At 41.9% G+C, this 23600-nt stretch overlaps 1 protein-coding gene across 1 annotated transcript; it reads right to left on the bottom strand.

The window, feature by feature from the left end:
- Nucleotides 1-213: 213 nt before the first annotated feature.
- Nucleotides 214-23077, bottom strand: bpnt2 (3'(2'), 5'-bisphosphate nucleotidase 2). The gene is made up of 8 exons (XM_041804409.1): nt 21826-23077; nt 16922-16994; nt 16278-16424; nt 11445-11601; nt 7603-7698; nt 6769-6930; nt 5718-5852; nt 214-4555 (listed from the first exon to the last, which is right to left on the bottom strand). The coding sequence occupies exons 1-8, from the start codon at nt 21966-21968 to the stop codon at nt 4413-4415; spliced, it is 1056 nt and encodes a 351-aa protein (XP_041660343.1). The 5' UTR covers nt 21969-23077; the 3' UTR covers nt 214-4412.
- Between the last annotated feature and the right edge of the window lie 523 nt (nt 23078-23600).

Raw genomic sequence — 23600 nt, 5'->3', positions numbered from 1 at the left:
TATGCTATTTAGTTGTTCCTAATTGTTGAGTGAGGCATGTCTGGGTTTGCACCGTGGATTTAAACAACCATGCGCCATACCACATCTAAAGATATGATTTTGCATGGATATGATGGTGGGCCTAGAGATTTTGGCAGGCTGGGTAATCGATGCAAACTCAAGTCAGTTTCAGCAACAAGCTCCTCTGTAAATTACAAGACTTCACACAGTCTGTTGAGAAACAAATGCTTTATAGAACTTTTTCACACATGCAATAGTACTTCCCCAGGCCTACAAACAGACAATGATGTGTTAAATTGCAGTTTTCTCCTGTTCCTATTATCTCTTAAACATCCTCATAACAAAACAGTAGTACCCACATCACTGTTCTACCCCTGCATAGCATTCAGTGTGACCATAAGAAAAACCCTGCTGAGTGCTGTGGCAGACGCTGCCATCCTAGGACTAGAAGTTGTCTTGTGCAGATTAAAGGCACTCGGATCATAAAACAGAAATTTAGCACAGAGATCCAACAGGTGAGACTGAAAGCTGATACCTGTAGTTTCTCTACGTCAAGCTGTGCTCTGATTCCTCCATCAGCGTACCGTCCAGACACCACCCGTTTTTATTTCTATACATGGTTACCAGTTACACAAAAGCTGAACCCAACAGAAAACAATAACTGGATCTTCATGACAGTGACAAGAGCTCACATTTTGCTGGTGTATTTTTTTTTTCTTTTTGAAACATTGACATGATTTCACATCGACAAAAAACCCAACTGTTGTCAAACACAACACGACTACTGGCTGTGGAAATGTCTGCTTCAAAGGACAAACGGGCGCTATTGTGCAGAAACAGAGGGAATAGAGCCTGGAAGATTTTCAGTAGATCGAGACATGTTAGAAGCAAAGACCAATCAAAAGCCAAAATCATGCAAGAACAAGTACACTTAAAGACATTCAGCCATTCAGTCTCCAACAAAACATGACTGCTACCGAAGGTCCCATCTAGCAGAGATGATTCTGATAAAGCACAGCACAATATTCATTCACAGAAATGAATCAGAAAGAGGGAAGGACCCAGAGCTGTCCAGCTCCGGGAGGTTTCACTGAAGACTGTCCTCAACACTGCAGCGTTTGAAACTTCCACAGTATTCTTGATGACGGGACGCCGCTAATACCCAGACTTGTTCTCCTGTAATGCCAGACTGGTCAGCTGGAGAGACATTTATTATTAGTCAGTACATGTGGGGGGGTTGATACTGTACAGAGATCTCAGCTGAGGAAGGACCACACGCTGACTCCAGCCTGAAGTCTGGTTCCACCAAACCTTCGCCCTTTAAAATCAACCAGCTGTTTGGAATAGAGAGATGGCAGTTATGAAAAAGACTCCACGGAGGAGTTAAACTCAGTCCAACCTTTTTACAGCATGTTAAAGGAGATTAAGAGCCACAGACACATCTTTCAGTGATTGTGTTTTCAGTGGACACCTCTTGGAGTTACGGTGTTGAATTATGTGAGTGTATAGCTTTTAGAAACAAAGGAGTAAGGAAAACACCACAGTTTTAAGAGTTACTAACCCCCTAACACGGTTTTACAGCTACAGGCCTGTTTATAGATCGGTTCAGGTTTGGATCTTGACATTTTATATGAAGTATTTAAACTCTACCTACAGCATTAGTAATACGCAGAGAGACTGCCCTCCACAGGCTTAAACCATCGACAACAAATGTTCCTGAAGATAAAGACTGGAATTTCCCTTCGGTTATTGGATCTTAGTTAACCCTTAGAAGGTCAAACAGACCAACTAATGCTGTGACCTCATCACAACGTCTTACTGCAAGAATTCCTCGAAGACATGTTTCTGATATCATCTCATAAAGAACTTGAACTCATCTTTTGATCAACTGTATGGAACTGATTTTGTCTCTCTAGCCTAGGTCTCCATGTGTGGGTCAAACATGACCTTGCCCTCTGCATGGGCGCCGTCTGTGGCTGTCACATTTACTGTTGACCACAGAGACTGCAGCGTGTGTGTTTCTCCTCATTAATTTATTTGGATGTTTTCACCTCAGCAGGGATTTGATGCGACAAATTTCTATAATTTACTCTCTACACATTAACGAGTGTTTGTTTAAGACATCCACTGTGCCAAAAGCATGTGGTCATGAATCAGCATACTAGCTTATTTTGGAACGGGCTGACACCACAGATTTATACACAGACAGCAGGTTCTGCCTGGGCGTCTGACATGCGTCCATTCAGGCCACATTTAGGACGGGAACGAAGCAGCAGCTCATACTGGACGCCTGTGACTGCAGGAAGTCCGTCTGTGTTCACATGAGCTTTATCAGCTTTGCTCTAAGAGCGGACGGATTTATGATCTGGGATCCTTCAAATGCACGTTTCCAGTGTCCTTTCTGCTGCGTACCATTACAGAGTCTTTACAGAATTAACAACATTAGTATCAGAAATGCCAGTCTACCAGGCTAATAGGAAGGTTATTGATAATTATGGAAGTGTAGAGCTTTCAGTGCAGAATAAACAAACCTCATTTTAATAAAGAATTATATTTATATAGAATAATTAATTAAGGCATGTTTTTAAATCCCATGCTTTATAGTTCCTTTCAGCGTGCCACTGTGATGTACGGCTCTATGACTCATTTCAGCTCAGTGAACAGGTCAAAAGTCCCCGCTCCAGGTTCAGTTCATGTCCCTGAACTTCCTTCCTAAATAAATCATAGATTTCAGGCAAAATGAAACAAGTTTGAGAAGTTTCACAATGACCAATAGGGGGGGATTAATCACGATTAGGTAGAGTGCTGGGAGATTTATCACATTTAAAAATGATAATTGTTTGACGGCCCGAATTCATATGCATGAAGAAAAAATATTAAATCAATACAAATAAACCTGATGAGTCATTATAGACTGAATTATTGAACAGTAGACTCAATCACTTGTGCATCTCAGGGTGATATTATGATTTAGTTTTGGTTAAAAAGGTGGAAATCTTTAAACATCGCCACCTTAGACTGTTTATTTGGAATGAATACTGAAGTATTTTAGTACTATTTTAGCAGGTTGACTTTTTAATAACAGCTGTGTTTCACTCTAAAAACCTTTGGGTTGTCAGAGCACACGGCTCTTCTTAATGAAGAGGAACTGATTCACAAAAGCCCTCAAGAGATGGAGTTTGTATTTTTGGCTTGTGTATGTAAATAATGTTAGAGTCTTTTAACTGATGTGTCAAAGGTTCAGCCAGTCTAAACCTCCATGTCCTGACTCTTTAAAAAAGAACCTGGACACAGAAGCATCTGAAGACAGTCAGTACATTTACATGCAGTTAGAAAAAGTCAACGGTGTGTTAGCCTGGACGTTTGAAATGCATGTAAACATTCCAGTCTGCCTGAAACAGTGCTAAATCAAACTAACACACGTGGATAATGCAGCAGCAGACTGGTTTACTCTGTCATTAAACCCAATCTCAGCCAGACTAGACCGAGCGTTTCAGCAGCCTACACCCTGGCTTCACCCGGCAGTCAAACAGCACCAACGCTTAGCCTAGCAGTGGTCGTGTTGTTGTCCACCTAACTGAAGACAGCTGACACATTTACTGAGATGTAAAGTTTGCACCGTTTGACTGAAGCTGCCTTTCTAACCCTCCACCACACTCTCTACAAAGACGGTCCAGTCGAAGCTAGCATAAAGAGGATGTAGCGCTCTGACATACTTCTTATAAATCTATTTTCTACTGGTGCTTGTACGTCATTCAAAGACCGTAGTTCTGGCAAACATCCCAATCAAGAAATAACAATAACTACCATGACGGTGCATGTAAACATACTGACTGTAGAGTAAACTGTGGTGTTATACTGATGCTAGTACTAGATGGTTAGAATGTGCAACCATGTCACACGGCCTGTTTATGTCAGTGAGGCAGGTGGTGACTTCACTGATCGTGTCCATCAAGAGTCGGGCACACAGAGGACCATGGACTTGGTTTTCCACTGGAAGAACGTGATGAAGATGGGATTTATGGAGGTAAAGACAGGAAGGTCTGTCGCTCCATGTTGTAATGTTCAGCGTTGTGCTCCTCAGCTTAGTTTCACAGTGGACTCATTCTGTCTTCTGAAGGGACTCTGGCACTAGTTCTCTGTGAACCACTGTGGTTTTTGTACCGTTTCTCTTCGCTCCTAGTCCGTTTACATGTCTGGGAGTTGTGTTCAGAGCCATAAAGCCGTTTTAGTTATGTTAGCCTTACAGTTCCACTCTGTGGCCTCTGCTAGGAACAGTCACCCACATCCCTCTGAACTGTGGAGCCTAGAAAATGAAATCATGCTTTCCTTGTTTGTTTGGATCCCTGCAGGTCTTCCACGCAGTCTTTAGCACAGCTTGGCCCCTCTTCATGGCTCTGTGTTTGAGTTTCTCAGTGCTTGTCAGGGTCCCAGTTTGGTAATCTCTCCAGTACAGCCTTGTGGTCCACGCCTACACTGGCCACGAGTCCTCCTTTGTTCAGCGGCGTTCTGCTGTAGTCGATGTCTTCTCCCTTTAGCGTTGTCATATGGCCTCCTGTAATCAGGGTGAGAACACAGCATGGTAAGAACATTTTAGATGTTCTATAAAAGGATCCCCAGTCACACGTGTGGTCAGACATGTAGAGCGTGCTGAGTGAACGGATATCTGCTCTGAATCAGACTTTCACAGACCCATCAGGCTCCTTAACATCCACTGTATATAAGCGATTCAATAAAGATGCAAAAATTCCAAAGCTCTGGAGGATTATCTGTGCCAAAAGTGACTCAGAAACCTAAAAGCTGCAGAAAAAGGATGTTTCATCAATGAAAATCTGAACAGCCTGGAGAAAATACTTCATGAACACACTTTTGGAATGAATGATGGGCGACTGCACAAAAACTATTCTAGAGAGTTTACTCTGAAGGAACATAAGCTACGTAGTTAATGTGGCTATGTAGGCAATGTAACACAAGCTTATGCTAACAAAGCTACACTAGCTACGTTTGGTTTGGCTATGTTAGCTATGTAGCTAAGTTGGCTTTAGCTGCATTAGCCCACAAGTTTGCTAAAGCTAACGTAGCTACATTGTATGGGGTTGGGATGTGCCACTACCCCTAACGAAGCTAAACAGAGCTACCATTCACTGAGCTACTTCTAAAACACGTCATGTCATTTAACCCTCAGATTAGACCTCTGACCTTTCTGTTTTATTCATTAAATGCTGTTTAGTCTGTAATGTTTGTTATTTGCTTATTTCATGAATATAACCTCCAGACTTCGCTGATAAATGAAGTTGAATTTAAAAAAATGAAAACAGGTGGTTTCTGCTATCTCGGTCTGCAACAGGTCTGAGATCTGTGGTCCACAGTCAAACCCCTCTTGCTCTGTGTACAAATGAACATTGGTGCTGTTTCATTCATGTAAAGGGGGCTAGAGCATTAGCATGCTATGATGGGAGCACTGAGTCTTGGCTGGAGTGCTCTGACTGCCATGTTTCTTCTGGGAGCCTCTGACAAAGCTGTACTCATGTAGGCATGGAAGAGAGGGGCATCGTAAGGAGACGCTTGGTTTGCTTTAAAGAGACACACACCAAAATCAGTCATTCTGAGAAAACCTGTTCAGAGTCGGTTTACACGGCATCAAAATCTCCCCTGGTGCTTGATCACTGGCTATAGTTTGCCACAGACATAATGGAACATAATGACTGCTTTATTACCCAGCGCTCTCAGCAGTGCTGCACCGGCACAGATGTCCCACTTCTTAATGAAGGTGATGTGGATGTAAACATCTGCCTGGTCTGTAGAAGCTGTTTCAGCCACAGGCATCTCCAGAAGTGACAGGACCTTATATCCTTAGAAAAAGAGAAGGTCAACATTAATGATTCCCTGTATGACACATCTCTGCTACAGTAAGCTACTTCATCAAAATAACCTTTGCATGGCACATCCTTTGTATCTGACTGCACTACTTTTCCTTAAAGCCTCCAGGAAAATTGGAATTGGAAATATAAATAATCCAAATGTGACATCAAAATGCTGACGTCAGTAAGCATCCACAAACATCCGCAGTGGAATCTGCCTTCCTACACGTTTTTAAAGGCTGTCATTGAGACGGTGGGTCGGTATAATCCTCAGTACCCACTGGAGTATTCCTTCTGATTTACACATGTGACTGTCGATACCCTTAAGAAAGCCCTCGGCCCGTTACTCAGTAACTGTCACGTTCATTACCACTATAGCGCTGATGATACCCGGTTATATACTCCTTAAAATGTGAAGATGATGACCTGGTTGCATTCTGCGCTGCCTGACCAACATCAAATCCTAAATGTTGTTCTGACAGAAGATCGTGTCAACCTCATATTGTTAAATCCCTAATCATTTAGACAGAGGCAAGGACCATACCACAAAGCTACTGAAAATTTCAGTTAAAATACCTACTATCTGCCAGTGTTTGACAGTAAAATATGTCTGGTGTCTGCGTTTCCCTCTCACATATGGGCCTCACAGGGGCCAGCTGTTGCTGGGGTTGGAGGTCCACAGGAGAGGATATGACAAATGAATGCTGCTGAATCACACTGCTCAGTCACTTCAGCTCACCCCCAGAAGTTTGGGAACTTTCAGGGACTCATCAATGAGTGACGGGGGTATAAGGTGTGGAAGTAGCACGTCTACAGGGCCACAGCTTTGCTGGACATGTAGCCTTTTAATCTGAACATGCAATACTTTCTACTTCAGCACAGAGATGGAAATTCAGTCTCCACCCACCTGCTCCGCCTGCTTCTATTATTGTTGTGCTATTTCCAAAAGCATCCTGGATGTAACTTTTGACTTTTCCAGAGTGGGAACGTGATACGATCACCTTCGGAGGGTTGATACTGTAGGAGGACCGAGGACGCACGTTCGACCCCTGACCAACAAGCGCCCATGCTGAAGGACAGACAGACGGCAGACAGAGAAACAAAGATGTTCAAAGATAAAAAAGTGAGAAGAAAATGCACACTATTATTCTTATCCAGTCCTCAATTTGTTGAAGTTCTTGAGAGTGAAGATCTCAGCTTCTCCCTCTTACAGGCAATGTGGCAGCTCTAGTGGAGCTTTATACCAAAAACCACGCGGTCAAAAACGTATATCTAATCGTTTCTACATGAAAACCTAAAATGAATGAGTTTCTCTTGAAGTTGAAAAACTCATGAACTTACTCAAAATGCCACTATTTAGATTATAATAGCTTTTTATGAGGGCCATAGCCTAGGGCCGGGCAATAAACCGATTAAATATGTTTTTTAGAAAATCAAGATTTTCTGTTAAACTGTACTGCAGTGATACCAAAAGTAAAAGCTACTGTAAGGTGCCTACATTTTCTGATAATTCTGGGATCACTGTAAACAAAATGATTGTTTTGTTCTTATGTATCACTCATGAGTAACCATGGTGTTCTCAAAGAGAGAAAAACATCCTGCTCAGTTTTAATAGTCGTGTTTACTCTGTATCATTTCGGAGAATTTGAAATTAAAAGCAGTTTTGGTCCGCCTGCCAACAGGTAAAGGTGAGGTGATGTTGTTAAACGCTCCAGGTAAAAATACCGAGGTGCATACTTACCTGTGAACCCAGTGAACGGCTGATGTATCACCCCAATCACTGGTTTTCCCTCTACAGCGACACACACCATTGTGGTCACATATTTCACCAGATTCTCTACGGAGAGAAAAAAGAGCAGGTAAACAGAGAAGCAACAGGCCTGAGGACAAAGGGAAGGGGCGGAGCTAGGAGGATAAAGAGGTCATAGATATGGGTGGGGACTGAAAAGGGGGTCCAATTTCAGCTCCTTTATGCTCTGAGTCATGGTAAATAACTCTGAACACACCTTTAAGGACACTTTCAGTCCCTGGTTCTTTGGTGTTGAATAGCCACACATGAACATGGAAACTCTGCCACACCTTTAACACGGATCAGTGAGGCAGTTTCAACAACACTGCCGAGAACACAGACCACGTGACAACCTAGCGACTGTAACCGGGTAACAAGAACAGCATGGATAAAAACTGGATAGGCTACCAAAGACTGTTAGAGCTATATCATTAACTATAAGAGCCCCCAGACAGTTTAAAGCATTATAACAATTTTGTTTCAATACTATGTTCAAGTTGATTTATCAAAAAAAAAAATAGATGCCAGGCGTGATGAATAATTACAGTCAGAACCCCGACAGTAAAATGATTATTGACTTTAAGTTTATCACTTTAAAATGTTATTTTTCATGTACAGTACCGTGCAGAAGTTTTAGGCATGTTTGGGCCGACATTTTTAGGCTGAAGTAAGGCGTGTAAAGGCGTGTAATGGCGTGTAATAGCGAGTACGCCCACTTGAGGGCTCCATTGGGCAGGAGGGAGGATTGACACAACCCAGGTCATGCTCTGGATGTCTTTGTGCATTACTAAGGGCATGGGAAAATAATCTGATGAAAACAAAACAAAAACCACAGCTTTAGGGCGGAGTTCTGGGTAGATGTGGCGCTTAAACATAGCCTAGGGTACTGTTAGGGTGGGGAGGAGGGTTGCCACACCCCCCTGGTTGTGGTGTGTATGTTCTAAGCACCTGGAAACTGTTGGTGGTTGCTGGGCGTACTACCAGGGGTGCAAAGACCGGACAAAAGAAATGCTGTTAAGCTGGACCTTGGCTGCTGAGCGACACACGTACATGTCAGATGTGTGGACACTGACTCTGGTCGCCCTCCCTCCTCTCTTCAGCCTGGGGTTGTGGAACATCAGGACCTGTGAAGAACTGTTAGCCCTCTACATGCCAAAAACTTCTGCAGGGTACAGTGTATATTAAGATTGGGCTTCCAGCAGTAAATACAAGTGCAGGTGTGACATCTGACATTTGGCTAACACTTGACTCAGCTTTTACATTTTTTTGTTTGATCTTGGCAGAAAAATACAGAGATATGTGTGTCACCATTCAGTCTGAACGTTTCAGATATGATTTTTGGTCTTCTCACCAAGCCTTACCTCATATACAGCTGTGTTAAAAATAACAGCAGTCCAACATCACTATCCAGCTCAATCACTGTTTTTGGTAGAAATTTTCTTAAATAGCTGGTGTTAGTAGGTGTAGCAGAATAGAAAACCAACAGACCCAACAGTCATTACATGCATGCTGCTGATTCTAAGGGGTTGAATCATTGACTGTTGAAAATAAAAGCAGTGTGGAGTTTAATCAGTGAGCTCAGTGATTCAGGTGTCACACAGGTGACCCTTAGTTAAGGACGAAGCCAGCAAATGTTGTTCATGCTGGTTACAGAGCATCTGTCTGAAAATCAGAGTCAAACTAACCTCTTTTTAGTCAGTTTTACTCTCAGTCTAGTCTCTCTCAGGGAAAAGGTTTTCAGTCAGAATTTTAGTCAACAAAATTAACACGGGATTCTGAGGCAAAACCAAGAAATTCAGAGGAACTGTGGAGTACTGTCCAACCGTCCAGGGCTGGAATACCTGCTCACAGGTACCAGAAGTCGGTCGACTCCATGACACAGATATGAAGCAGTTCTCCTTATACCAGTGGTTTTCACACTTTCTGAAGCTGCACCATATTCATATCCATGCGCTACAGTTCCTTTACTTGTTAAACAGTTGTAGTAATAACACACCTAAACCTGCTCCCATTAGACTGAAATGTTTGAAATATTATAGATTTTAAAGCCTAAAATTGCCTTTTCTCCACTTTCTGTAAAGTAATAACAAATTTGTTAATGTTTTCTTCACGTTTTGATTTGGAATAGAGCGTGCGGTGTTCCCTGTGTTCTGAAATAAAAACTATTAAAGGGATTTTGAGCTTTACCCACGTTTTTAAAAACACACTGCTAGCTGTACTGCAGCTCTACAATGAGGAATAAAACTCATAGAGAAAGAAAGGCAGGGAAGAATGTGCAAATGCAGCTGTGTGGGCGTAGCTGTCAAAGTAAACAGGATCTGGATCGGGCTTCTTGAGGATGTGAAAGATTACCGGGATGAATATTGAGACGAACGTACTCACTAGGCCAACTGCAAAAGTTAAGCAATAAGTCACCCGACAAACCCCTGGAGGGGCGCACCACAAAGCAAGATGAGACCGTGACCTGGTCTGATCTGGCCGCCTTTAGCCTCGCTAGAGCCCCATGCATGAATATGTCATCATTACCTTGTAAATCCTCATGTTATCGACCCCCCCTCATTTTTCACCGCATGTTACATTCACCCCCTTAATTTATGGCCAAAGACTACAATTACTGACACGTTTCATTCATGATCATGAAGGCTATCAGGACTGGTTATAGCTCTGGAATAAACTGTAGAAATCAGGGCTGGATGATATGTGAAAGTAACCAAATTAACATTTTTCCCCCCCAGTATTGCGACTGGGATTAAATATGCAATTATTTTTAGGGCTAAAGTGTTGTTCAACGAACACAAGAAGTGACTTATTCCTTATTATCATGTGCACAATTTTAGATAAATTAAACTAGGGATAAAAAAAACAAAAAAACTATCTAAATGCAATTTTGGCTCACACAATTTAAGGCTGATACCATGGCTTTATTGAAGGGGATGATCATTTCTTTGTTTTTCTTGTTTTATGATTAGATTTACAAATATTGACTAAAACAGTTTTTTTTTTTTAAGATTTATTTTCTGGCTTTTTGTGCCTTTATTTCATTGAGGAGGACAGTGGATAGAGTCAGAAACAGGGTCAAGAGTGGGGGTGAGACATGCAGTTAAGGGCCTCAGGCCAGATTCGAACCCGGGCCGCCCACGTACGTGGGGAGCGCCTTTAACCACTAGGCCACCTGCGCCCCTAAAACAGCTTTTTAAAACATAGAGCAGTTATTCAGTCCGTTATACAAAGGTCTTTTGGTAGGAAAAACATGCCCTGGCCTTTTTTAGGGTGTTATAAGTGAAACAGTTAAAGTCTATGTTGATTTTGAGAAGCAGTGTGTCGCTTTCTCCTCTCTCTTGGGTTCTTGGTTCTTGGGTTGGGAACACTGGTGTAGAGCATCAAGTCCCTGCTGCATCAAACTGGTATTTTGACATGACAGGTTAAGGAAATACTGCTCTGTCTGTGATAGGAAAATTGTGGCAGGCCATATTGTGAGGTAATCTAATTTGGAAGGGTCAAATGATGCCCAGTCTGACGTGAGCGCTGCTCAGCTTGAAGCAGAACGCCTCGGCTAACAGAGAAAGTCCAAAAGCAGCTTTGTAGATCTTCTTAGCTCCAGAGCCTGGGTTTTTAAAAATTCATTTGATTTGTGGTATTGCCCTCTTTTTTCAGCTCTCACTTTAAATCTAGAAAATGTGTACGCTGTTTCAGACAGGCAGCACTAGATTTACCTCAGTGAGAGGAGACATTTTAGTGTCTGGCACATCTCTGACGTTTCTCTTGTAAATCAACATGATCAGTTACATGCACACCTGTATACTCCTGTGTAGCATCCAAAGGGTCAATCCACACCGTGATGCTCTCAGCAGGGGTTTCCTTGCCGCCTTCGATCTTGTCCAGTATGTCCTCTGGAATGTCACCGCTCCAGGCGACCTTATCGAGCACACTGTCATGCTCCTCACTGTTTACCTGAGAGCCAGTAAATGCAAAACAAAAGACTCAACAAACATGTTCACAAAGCATCGCTGCACAGAAGCTCCAGGAGGATGTGCATGCATGCAATGGATTCTATTCTAACTTTGCTGTTTTCTAAAAATTAACACATTGTCATGGAAAAACCAGCTTTGCCATCTCAAGATAAAAAAACAAAGCAAACAAACTAGTGAGAAAACAACAAAAATGTCTTTGTTTCACACCAGAGAAAAATAAAAATGTAAGGAAGTATGTCTGCTTAAGGCTTCAGCACATCCTTGAACTTCTGCCACAATATTACCACTCACGTTTGCATCCTGACTTCCCGGCTGTTCTGAAGGGCCTGTCCTGACATCAACGTTATCTGATAGTACACTAGATTATAAAAATGACCTCGATCATCTGCTCCCTCTCAGAAACAGGACGCCAAACTACACAACAGTTAAGGGATGGGACCAAATGGGAGAAGCCCACAAACATTTGAGATTTTTCTTTTAAAAGACATCTAGGGAAAAATTACAAGCTTCTTACATAATGAATTAATGTGTGTATTTTTGTATCATCGACTTTTGCAGCCATATTCGTGGCATTGAAATTCATGTTTTTACAAGTTTTGGACACTCAGATCGCCACCTTAGCCGAGACAGACCAACTCTAAAAAGTCAGTAACAGATTTCTATGGGTAAGCAGGATCTGGAGCGGTATGCATGAACATAGTCCTAATAGAGAGCTCCTAACCTGGCTGAAAACAACCCTGCATGATCAGACAGGTTCTTTTATCCCTCATATGTATACTGAACAAAAACACTCACTAAATATCTGCTTTTGGGTCATTTTAGCGTAGAAACTCACAGGGAGGCCACCATGTTTTGGTCCGCACTGGTAGTAAGGTCATCGGCCAGCGCTCAGCAGTCACTGTCCGTTTCAAACCGGCAGTCACAGCCGTAATACCAGGCCTGACATTGCTGCATGTTGGCTTGGTCTCTCTGCTGTCAAAGCTCTGTCATTCCTCCCAAGTCTTACCTCAATAAACCTCCCTACAAGGGGCTTGATTCAGGGAAGGGCTGGACGATTATAGCAAAAATAATAATCAGTTATTTTGATTGATATTGAAAATCACGATTAATAAACACAATTATTCATTGATTTCAAAATTTGAGTATTTATTGAACCACAACTTAAAAGAACAATCAAAAGTAAATTAGTAACAAGTAAAATAATAACAATATATTAAATAATAGCAATAAAAAACAATAAATAAAAATAAATATCCAATCTACATGCATTCCTGTAAAACTTGCAAAACTTGCAACATGCAAAAACAGTTATAACACAGCCAAAAACACAACCCAAAAACACTCTCTGAAGCACACATGAATTGTTTTTCTTTGATTATAATGTTTTTATGATCATGAGAAGCCAAAATTGAAATCACGATCAAAATTCAAGTAATTGTCCAGCCCTAATTCAGGGTATAGTGGAACCATGCCAGGAGCTTTTCAAAATAAAAGCACTATGTACAAACGAAGGGAGTGCAAACAGAAAGCTTCCTATGTACCAACGTGGACGTACATAGACATGGCTCTCTATCATGTCCCTGTCTGTTCCGACAGATAACAGATAACCGCTTGTGGTGTGTGAAAAAATAGACCAGAACTCAAATCTGAAAATTCTCCGTGCATATCAGCTGCCCTCACATAGGCTAGCAGTCTGAAACAGGCCGGTACTGAGGAGCACTCTGGCCAAATGATGTCACACAACCAATGCTGACCAAAACATGGCGGCCTCTCTATGAGTTTATAAGCTCAACTCCTGCTGTCCCAGAGTGATCGCTAGCTTGAAGTCAAAACAAACACAGCACCGGTCCAGCATTTGTCCTCTTTATTCCTCTCTAGTCTCAGCCTAGAGAGGAGAAAAGGCTTTCAATAGCTTTTGATCGCGTTGTTACCGACGTTTTCTAACCTACCCCCATTCAGTCTGAGGGTTTGTTTTTACCCAAACGGGGGAGCGGTAACATTGGAAAGCAGGAAGTGGTGCTGCACTGCTCTGATCTATGGCACATTGTTTTGAAAGCTGTGATTGGCTGATCCAGACACAGAGAGAAAAAAGTCTGATGGATAGATTGTACACAATGTAGACAGTGTTTTGAAACACACGCCCCTTTGCAGTGGTGTCGTCACCTGCTGACAGCTCCACCAACATGTGAGGAGCCTTTAATCAGTGATTGGCTGCACCTGTGGGCTAAAACCCCTTTAAGGAGATCCTCAGTCCAAGACTCACTCAAACGTGTTCATTAAGTACTTTTGTCTTCATCAGGATCCACTCTCAACTTTAACTCCATGGACTTAGGAGGATTTATGAATTCAGGCCCTGAGGTAGAGATGGACACCCTGGGATGTGGGTGCTTACGTACCAGCCTTAGGCCGGCCACACACTACAGGATTTTAAGCCCCATTTGAAGAGAGATTTCCCTCTCCCTGACGATCGTGGGGGCGTATCCCGGAGGTGCCTGTCGCAAACGATTATTTGTCTAAATATTCTGCATGTGTGTGGTGTCAACACGATTATCTTACTGCTCCAAATCACGTCATAGCCTCCAAGACCCCGAATCTTAAATACTAGGTCCTAGTGCCGCTGACAGAGTACCCACAACAACCAATGAGAGCAAGCAGACGGGGTACACACAACAACCAATGAGAGCAAGCAGACAGGGTACCCACAACAACCAATGAGAGCAAGCAGACAGGGTACCCACAACAACCAATGAGAGCAAGCAGACAGGGTACCCACAACAACCAATGAGAGCAAGCAGACAGGGTACCCACAACAACCAATGAGAGAAAGCAGACAGGGTACCCACAACAACCAATGAGAGAAAGCAGACGGGGTACCCACAACAACCAATGAGAGAAAGCAGACGGGGTACCCACAACAACCAATGAGAGAAAGCAGACGGGGTACCCACAACAACCAATGAGAGAAAGCAGACGGGGTACCCACAACAACCAATGAGAGAAAGCAGACAGGGTACCCACAACAACCAATGAGAGAAAGCAGACGGGGTACCCACAACAACCAATGAGAGAAAGCAGACAGGGTACCCACAACAACCAATGAGAGAAAGCAGATGGAGAACCCACAACAACCAATGAGAGCGAGCAGACGGAGAAACCACAACAACCAATGAGAGCGAGCAGACGGAGAACCCACAACAACCAATGAGAGCAAGCAGACGGAGAAACCACAACAACCAAAGAGAGCGAGAACCCACAACAGACCCCCTAGTGGGACGTGAAGGTATTGCAAGTGGGCCGCCAAATCATTTCCAAAATAGTATGATATCTTTTTTTTTTGGGGGGGGGGGGTTGTATAAAAATAAAAATATACAGAATAATGTTTTAAATGTTAAAACTCAGTTACGTTTAAAAAGACATCAAAAATGTTCAAATATTCTTTTCATTGTTTTGTTTTGTTTTTCCTTCAAGTATTAGACATGTGACAAGCAAATGAGAGACAGGACCTTTTGTTGTTATCTAGAGGTTATTGTGTGGACAGCTCCTTGAAAACTACTAATACTGAAGGTGTTGCAACATCTTACAGATGCTGTTTCTCCTGTATTCAGTTCAGTCCTTTATGTTCAATCTTCAATTTAAAAAAGTGCTCTGAGAATGCATTATATGGCCTCTGTATTTATGGGGTCGGAGGTGGGTCAAGAAAATTTTTGAGACTGAAAAGCTGGCCCTGAGTTGGAAAAGGACGGGAACCAGTGGTCTAGAGTATGGCCTCAGACAGGCCTGTGATCTCCCATGACCGGTCTGTGATTGGTACAGCTATGGCTGAATCCTCCTCGCTCAGACTCTGAGGCACAGGCCCAGGACACGCTCTGGTGCTTGGTGCTGGGCCACTGTGAAATCATCCAGTGTGTGAGGGCTCTGGTGTGGACCTCTTAACCCCTTGAAGCCCATTGCTTCATATATTGATACACAGTTCTGTGAGACCTTTGTCTCATCAACATGATCAATAATTTCCTTCTTTATAAAAAAAAAAAAAAATACCTTGCAGTGGATCATCAACTGACAGAAATGACAAACTTCCTGTCCAAATATCTACACACTGTACCTTCAAAGGACGCAGCTGCTTTGGCTTTTTATTTAGCCACCATTTTAATCTCAGCAGAATCAGAATCAGCTTCATTAGCTATGAGTAACAGGGTCTGACTCAGACTTCATGCAATGACATTTTTGACAGTAAGCAGCATGCATTTTCAAACACTGCATGCATATTAGTCCTAAAAATGTAAATATCAAAGGTCCATCATTTCAATATTGTAGATAAAATGTTAAAGAGCGACACATAAAAGTGTATTTACCAAGTCAAAAGACATCCGTTCTCTGTAATGCAACTATTGCACATGTTGATGCTGACAAAACCAATCAGGAGTCTGTAACTAGGCCGCCCCAGGCCAAAGCTAGCCCACCGGCAAGTCTGGCCTCCAAGACTACTGTTACCATGATCTTTGTTATGCATTTATTTTCTTAACCACAGCCTCATGACTGTCAGTGACAGACACAAACGCAGCAGACAGCAGCTTCTGATTAATGGAACTGGTCATCTCTAAAGTCTGTACTATCACTATCCTACAGCTCCAGAACATTCTGAGTGGATGGGCTCACCGTGACTCCAGGGTAGGTGTTCTTTATGAGGTTAAACATTTTCCTGTGTGACTGCAGATCTCCCAGGGTCAGAGGCTCACTGGCTCCCTCCCTCGTCTTGCCCTTTGACTTCTCCTTCAGGTTGTTTTCATTGCGCACAGTCTTCACCTGGGTCAAAAATATTCACATTCTTCAACCATCTTTAAGGAGCCTCAGAGCCACCCAGACACACGCTTAGAGTGTTTTCTACAAGAGTCTGCTTGTAGAAAACACTCCTGTAGAGTGTTTTCTACAAGGGGACTCTTTAGTCAAGCTTGGGCTAAATTATTCTGTATGGGACTCAAACCATGTCAAACCTCCACCATTTTAATTTCACTTTAGCAGAAGGTCTTAAAAAATCCTCAGGACAAAAATCTAAACTATATGCAGGTCTAGTTAGTGATTTTACAGACAATCAGAGACATTCCTTTCATATCTGAACTCAACAAACATAAATGTGAGTAAGCATCTTAGAGCTCATATTCTCTCAGCTGATTTAAACTCATTCACTCACTCGTACAGTTCCATTTAAAAACAATGATAAACAAAGAGAAGGCAGTTTGAGGCTACTATCATGGGAAGTTATCTAAACCATGGTTACGTTTGTTTGATGAGCTGTGTTTTACCTCTTTGCCTCCTAATACTGCAGCCTCCACTGACACAGCAAGCAGGTCCCTCAGATCCACTGTCTTCTTCTGTCTGCAGACACAAACACTAAAATCATTAGTTTGCATCCACACAGAAATTCATATTGAACACTTTAATCATCCTTCACGCCACGACCAGGACTAGGGATGTCACGATTACAGATTTTCTTGGTACAATTATCATCAGAGAAATAATTACGATTTTATGATCATCAGGGTTATTTTTGCAATAATTAATTTCACACTACCATGAAAAAGTAAAATCACATGAACTCTCCTTATAGGTCTCAAATTATTTCCATCTTTGGGTGCTCTTATAACAAAATAATACATCAACAATATAAAGTAACCAAAAAGTACAAGAAAAACGATAAGAATCCCATTTAGAATGAAAGAAAAATCACACCTGCTGTGTAAACAATAAATGCTACCTTCTAACCATGTACTTCTCTCAGAGTAAACATATATGAAGGCTACAGGACCTCTACCTGTATGGAGGACCAAACCTGCCCACATTATAAATAAATAAAAAAAGGTTAGAGAAGAGAATCAACTGTTCTAAGGCTTCATCTTCACAAAACTTCAGCATTAATTCAGTTTCTCATCCATTGTGGATAGACCAGGCTGATGTGAGCCTTCAGGCTCTGCTTAGTGTTCTTAAAATCAGGTCCAGATAAACATCAGGAAGCTGGATTTGTGGCCACATATCAATATCCATGGACTTGGGAACAGTTTGGATCTCCGTCGAGCCCAAATATTTCCAATTTAAGCAGATATTAGTCTGTTTTTGTCCCGTTTTCACTGCTCCTCACAGAGCAGACTTCCATGTTCAGTGCGAAGTCACTACACCGGTATACTTCCTGTTGCTGTGGCAGTGGGCGGGCATAGGCGAACAGTTAAACACACTTAGGACCGCCCTCTCATTTGAATAACATTTCATGCTGACAGTGTCTGCAGCATGAAATAAATTTATTGATATTTAATTCTATTTATATATTTATTTTTGTATTTATTTCTTCTTTTATTTATTTATATTTAATTTTTGAATTGTATTTTTTTATTTTTGTATTTAGTTATATTTACTTTTATTTTTTTTATTTATGTAGCCTATTTATTTATTTTTGTATTTATTTCCATTTATATATTTTTTTTGTATTTAAATTTTGAATTTAATTTTTGAATTTTTTGTTTTTGTTTTTATTTTTAACTTTATTTTTATTTTTTTAATTTTGGCAGGTTTGGTCCTCCATAGCTGAGAGCCACTGATCTAGAATATCATATTACTTGATAAATAAACTCTTTGTAACAGATAACGCCACTCACTGAGACAGTGAGAAAGTTAGAGGCAGTCTCTGCAGGAAACACAGAAATTAAATGTATTCTTTACTTAAATAATTTAGTATTTGCTATTTTTACTTAAATATCAAATCGATAAATAATGGCATACAGGTCAAATAAAGTACAGGAAATAATGGTGTGACACACACATTTTGAGGGGAGCTGCAGTTTTAAAGATTTTTTTAAAATAAAAAGTTCATCAAAAGTCAATGTTTAATAGTGGAAGTAAATGTTTTAGACTTTGCTGTCAATAACCTTTCTCAGAGTAAACATACAAACATCCATCCTGGCAGATTAGCCCACAGACATTATTCACGTATGCGTATACGTATATTATGTCTGTGGGTTAGACCAGGGAGGGAATCAGTCACTTATACTGGAATTGGTGCAGCTCCGGTTCAAACACAATTTTGACTTTTTTTCTCAACATTGAATTTTTTCTTTGTGTAGAATGAAATAAAATCTCTCTCTGACCCAAATCCTTCTGCAAATATGTGACAGGAACTTTGGTTTAAAGCTAGCTGCACTTAATATGTGCACAAAAAACTTGAAAACAAACTACTGATCTATGAAAAGGATTAAATAAAAATGTTCCTCACATAAAGTCAGATTAATAAGATTTTGATCCCTCATGTAGACTGATTTTCACATAATCTATCTTGTAGACAACAAGCATACAGCTTTAGTGGTACAAACTATCTTTTCACCAACATTAGGCTTTGTGAATTAACATCAGTGACAGCTGTACTGATGCAAACAATACTGTCTTCTCTGGTTTGAAAACCTATTGCTAATGAAATCTTAAAAAAGACCTTTACATTACACAGCCCCTCTAAAGCCTATAGATACATAGACTTAAGTCTAAATCTGAAGTTTTTACAGTACTGCTTTCAAAATAACTTTATAATCTTCTTTGACCCCAGCAGTGAATGTACCTTCAATCATCTAACTATTCTTTTTACTAATACTGCAATGTTCTTCACTGTTAGGAAGACAACGAGCATTTCTATGTCAGTCTCATGTTGAATAAAACATTTACAAAAATTAGACTTCTAAGGTTTTTTCAAACTATAGGGAAAAAAATACTTCAGTGTATGTATGCAGAGCATAACATCTCTGCTACATAAATTACATTAAAGTGGCATTTTGACACATATTTCAGGTCAGAGAAATATTGTAACTTCTGCTATTTGAAAATTGCAGCAGAGCATTTAATCTAAATTTAGAGTGATTTCCCAGCCTTAGAAGCCCAGGGGCTAAAATCAGCCTGTGGTACAGTTACACCCAGCCCACAAGACCAGATCCTATTCTTATTATCACTGGCTCTGAAGTCTGAGGTCTGCAGATTTAATCCACTATAAAAATGTTAACTTAACCTTGATGATATCAAATATCCTTAAGTCATACAAATGTCAAAAAATAAAGAGTAAAAATTTTGCATTGCATAATCATGACTTCAATCTATTATTTGGACTTTTATTTCATATTTTAACCATTTACATTATTATTTTGACTTTTTATCTTGTCATTTTACCTTTTCAAGTTATCATTTCAACCTTTATGTCATAGTTTGACCTTTGAGGTGCACCATTTTAATTCTGTTGTCACATTTTTGCCTTAAAAACATTGTTTTGATTTTCTTTTTTATATATTTGCCTTTTAAAAGCATCTAATTTTGTGTTTTGACCTTTTGAACTAATAAGTTTGACTTTCTATCCCAGATTTTGAGCCTTTTAACTGATCATTTTGACTTTTTAAATCTAAAAATAATTTATCACCAGTGTAAATGTGGACCCTGTTAAGCCCTCAGGTTAGATCTTAATTCAGAATCCGGCCCTTTCTGTGACTGAGTTGACAGCCCAGTACTAAGGCGTTGTGCAGTAAAATATGAATTTCCTTATTGGCAGTAACAATGGGAGAATATAGACCTCCATCCAGGTTTCTCAGGTAAAGCCACCCCTGAATAATACAGTAAAATACCACAGCTGTTGGGATCTGTCTCTCTCTCTGTGCTACTGTGGAGTCAAAAGAACAAGAGTAGTGTACTCAAGTAAAAGTGCAGTTACTCTGGTTCACATTTGCTGAAGTAGACATAAAAGTACTGATTTTAATATGTACTCAATATTCAGTTAGAGTAATCTGAGTAAATGTAATGAGGTACTTCAGTGAAGAACATCAACATCATCATCATCATGAAGGCCTTCTAGGAAACAAGGAACCATGGTGGTGACCTGTACCAGGAGAAGATCCCTGACCCGTGGTGGTGACCTGTACCGGGAGAAGATCCCTGACCCGTGGTGGTGACCTGTACGGGAGAAGATCCCTGACCCGTGGTGGTGACCTGTACCAGGAGAAGATCCCTGACCCGTGGTGGTGACCTGTACCGGGAGAAGATCCCTGACCCGTGGTGGTGACCTGTACCAGGAGAAGATCCCTGACCCGTGGTGGTGACCTGTACCGGGAGAAGATCCCTGACCCGTGATGGTGACCTGTACCAGGAGAAGATCCCTGACCTGTGGTGGTGACCTGTACCGGGGGAAGATCCCTGACCCGTGATGGTGACCTGTACCAGGAGAAGATCCCTGACCCGTGGTGGTGACCTGTACCGGGAGAAGATCCTTGACCTGTGGTGGTGACCTGTACAGGAGAAGATCCCTGACCCGTGATGGTGACCTGTACCAGGAGAAGATCCCTGACCTGTGGTGGTGACCTGTACCGGGAGAAGATCCTTGACCTGTGGTGGTGACCTGTACCGGGAGAAGATCCCTGACCCATGGTGGTGACCTGTACCAGGAGAAGATCCTTCACCCGTGGTGGTGACCTGTACCAGGAGAAGATCCCTCACCCGTGGTGGTGACCTGTATCAGGAGAAGATCCCTGACCCGTGGTGGTGACCTGTACCAGGAGAAGATCCTTCACCCGTGGTGGTGACCTGTACCAGGAGAAGATCCTTCACCCGTGGTGGTGACCTGTATCAGGAGAAGATCCCTGAACCGTGGTGGTGACCTGTACCAGGAGAAGATCCTTCACCCGTGGTGGTGACCTGTACCAGGAGAAGATCCTTCACCCGTGGTGGTGACCTGTACCAGGAGAAGATCCTTCACCCGTGGTGGTGACCTGTACCAGGAGAAGATCCCTGACCCGTGGTGGTTGCCTGTACCAGGAGAAGATCCCTGACTGGTGGTGGTGACCTGTATCAGGAGAAGATCCCTGACCTGTGGTGGTGACCTGTACCAGGAGAAGATCCTTCACCCGTGGTGGTGACCTGTACCAGGAGAAGATCCTTCACCCGTGGTGGTGACCTGTACCAGGACAATTACCCTGACCCGTGGTGGTGACCTGTATCAGGAGAAGTACCCTGACCCATGGTGGTGACCTGTACCAGGACAATTACCCTGACCCGTGGTGGTGACCTGTACCAGGAGAATTACCCTGACCCGTGGTGGTGACCTGTACCAGGAGAAGATCCCTGACTGGTGGTGGTGACCTGTATCAGGAGAAGTACCCTGACCCGTGGTGGTGACCTGTACCAGGAGAAGACTCACCTTAAAATGAGAGCAGAGTCCGTCCTGAAGGCAGCCAGGCGGCTGGAGATGACTTCTGAGTACAGATGGTAGATCACACCCACTCCCAGCAGGCAGAAGACCGCCACACCGAGCGGAGACAGACGGATGCCCATTGGAGCCATGTTTACGTTTTGGATGATTGTAAGAAAACAGAGCAAAGCGATAAAAAGACTAGTGTCAGTATAACGGAGCCGCCATTTACCGTCCCAGGTTAAAGCCTGTGTTGAAGCCTATGGTTGAAGCCTATGGTTAAAGCCTATAGTTGAAGCCTATGGTTGAAGCCTATGTTAAACCCTATGGTTAAAGCCTATGGTTAAAGCCTATGTTAAACCCTATGGTTAAAGCCTATGTTGAAGCCTATAGTTGAAGCCTATGGTTGAACCCTATGGTTAAAGCCTATGTTGAAGCCTATAGTTGAAGCCTATGGTTGAACCCTATGGTTAAACCCTATGGTTAAAGCCTATGTTGAAGCCTATGGTTGAACCCTATGGTTAAACCCTATGGTTAAAGCCTATGTTGAAGCCTATGGTTGAACCCTATGGTTAAACCCTATGGTTAAAGCCTATGTTGAAGCCTATGGTTGAACCCTATGGTTGAACCCTATGGTTAAAGCCTATGGTTAAAGCCTATGTTGAAGCCTATGGTTAAACCCTATGGTTAAACCCTATGGTTAAAGCCTATGTTAAACCCTATGGTTAAACCCTATGGTTAAAGCCTATGTTAAACCCTATGGTTGAACCCTATGGTTAAAGCCTATGTTAAACCCTATGGTTAAACCCTATGGTTAAAGCCTATGTTAAACCCTATGGTTAAACCCTATAGTTGAACCCTATGGTTAAAGCCTATGGTTAAAGCCTATGTTGAAGCCTATGGTTGAAGCTAACGCTAGCTGACGTGGCTGTCACCGCTGTCTAAACGGCTGCTTCACACCTTCTGCCAACTTCTCTGGTAAACGCGCTGGTTGTCAGTAAGCACAGAGGAGCTAATACACCGGAGATGTGAGACCGCTAACACTAGAGACCGCTAACACTGGTCGGTGAGGCTTTCGGCGGCATGTAACGTCTGTCTGGAGAAACCCACCGAGGTCCTGACCGTCTTTTCCCCTGAGTACATGCTGAAGAGCCCGCTAACTCGTTAAGGAGAGCCGAGTGTTCTCGAAAGCGGAACAATCACATCTCTGTTCAGTCATCTTTCCTTTCTAACGCTGCGTACACACCAGAGGTCGAATGCTGGCCACTTCTCTTCCGGGTTACCGTTGCTGACGTCATCACTGGAGGTTGTTGCTGTCCTGCTAACCAGCAGAGCCCTTAACTTGGTTTAAAAGCTTTTCCTATGGATTTATCTCATTGAATGAGAACATTTCAACAGGCTCAAAGGCTGAAACTACGAAGGAGTATTAGGGCCTCACGAAGACAAAAAAAGAATATAAATATATTCAAATTACGAGAATGAAGTCATAATATAACGAGAAAAGTCATGATATAACGAGAAAAGTCATGATATAACGAGAAAAGTCATAATATAACGAGAAAAGTCGTAATATAACGAGAATAAAGTCATAATATAACGAGAAAAGTCGTAATATAACGAGAATAAAGTCATAATATAACGAGAAAAGTCGTAATATAACGAGAAAAGTCGTAATATAACGAGAAAAGTCGTAATATAACGAGAATAAAGTCATAATATAACGAGAAAAGTCGTAATATAACGAGAAAAGTCGTAATATAACGAGAATAAAGTCATAATATAAC

The sequence above is a fragment of the Cheilinus undulatus genome, linkage group 13, assembly GCF_018320785.1.
Source record: "Cheilinus undulatus linkage group 13, ASM1832078v1, whole genome shotgun sequence".
Lineage (NCBI taxonomy): Eukaryota > Metazoa > Chordata > Actinopteri > Labriformes > Labridae > Cheilinus > Cheilinus undulatus.
The sequence above is the reverse complement of the archived record's forward strand: the minus strand, read 5'-3'. Positions and strand labels throughout refer to the sequence as shown.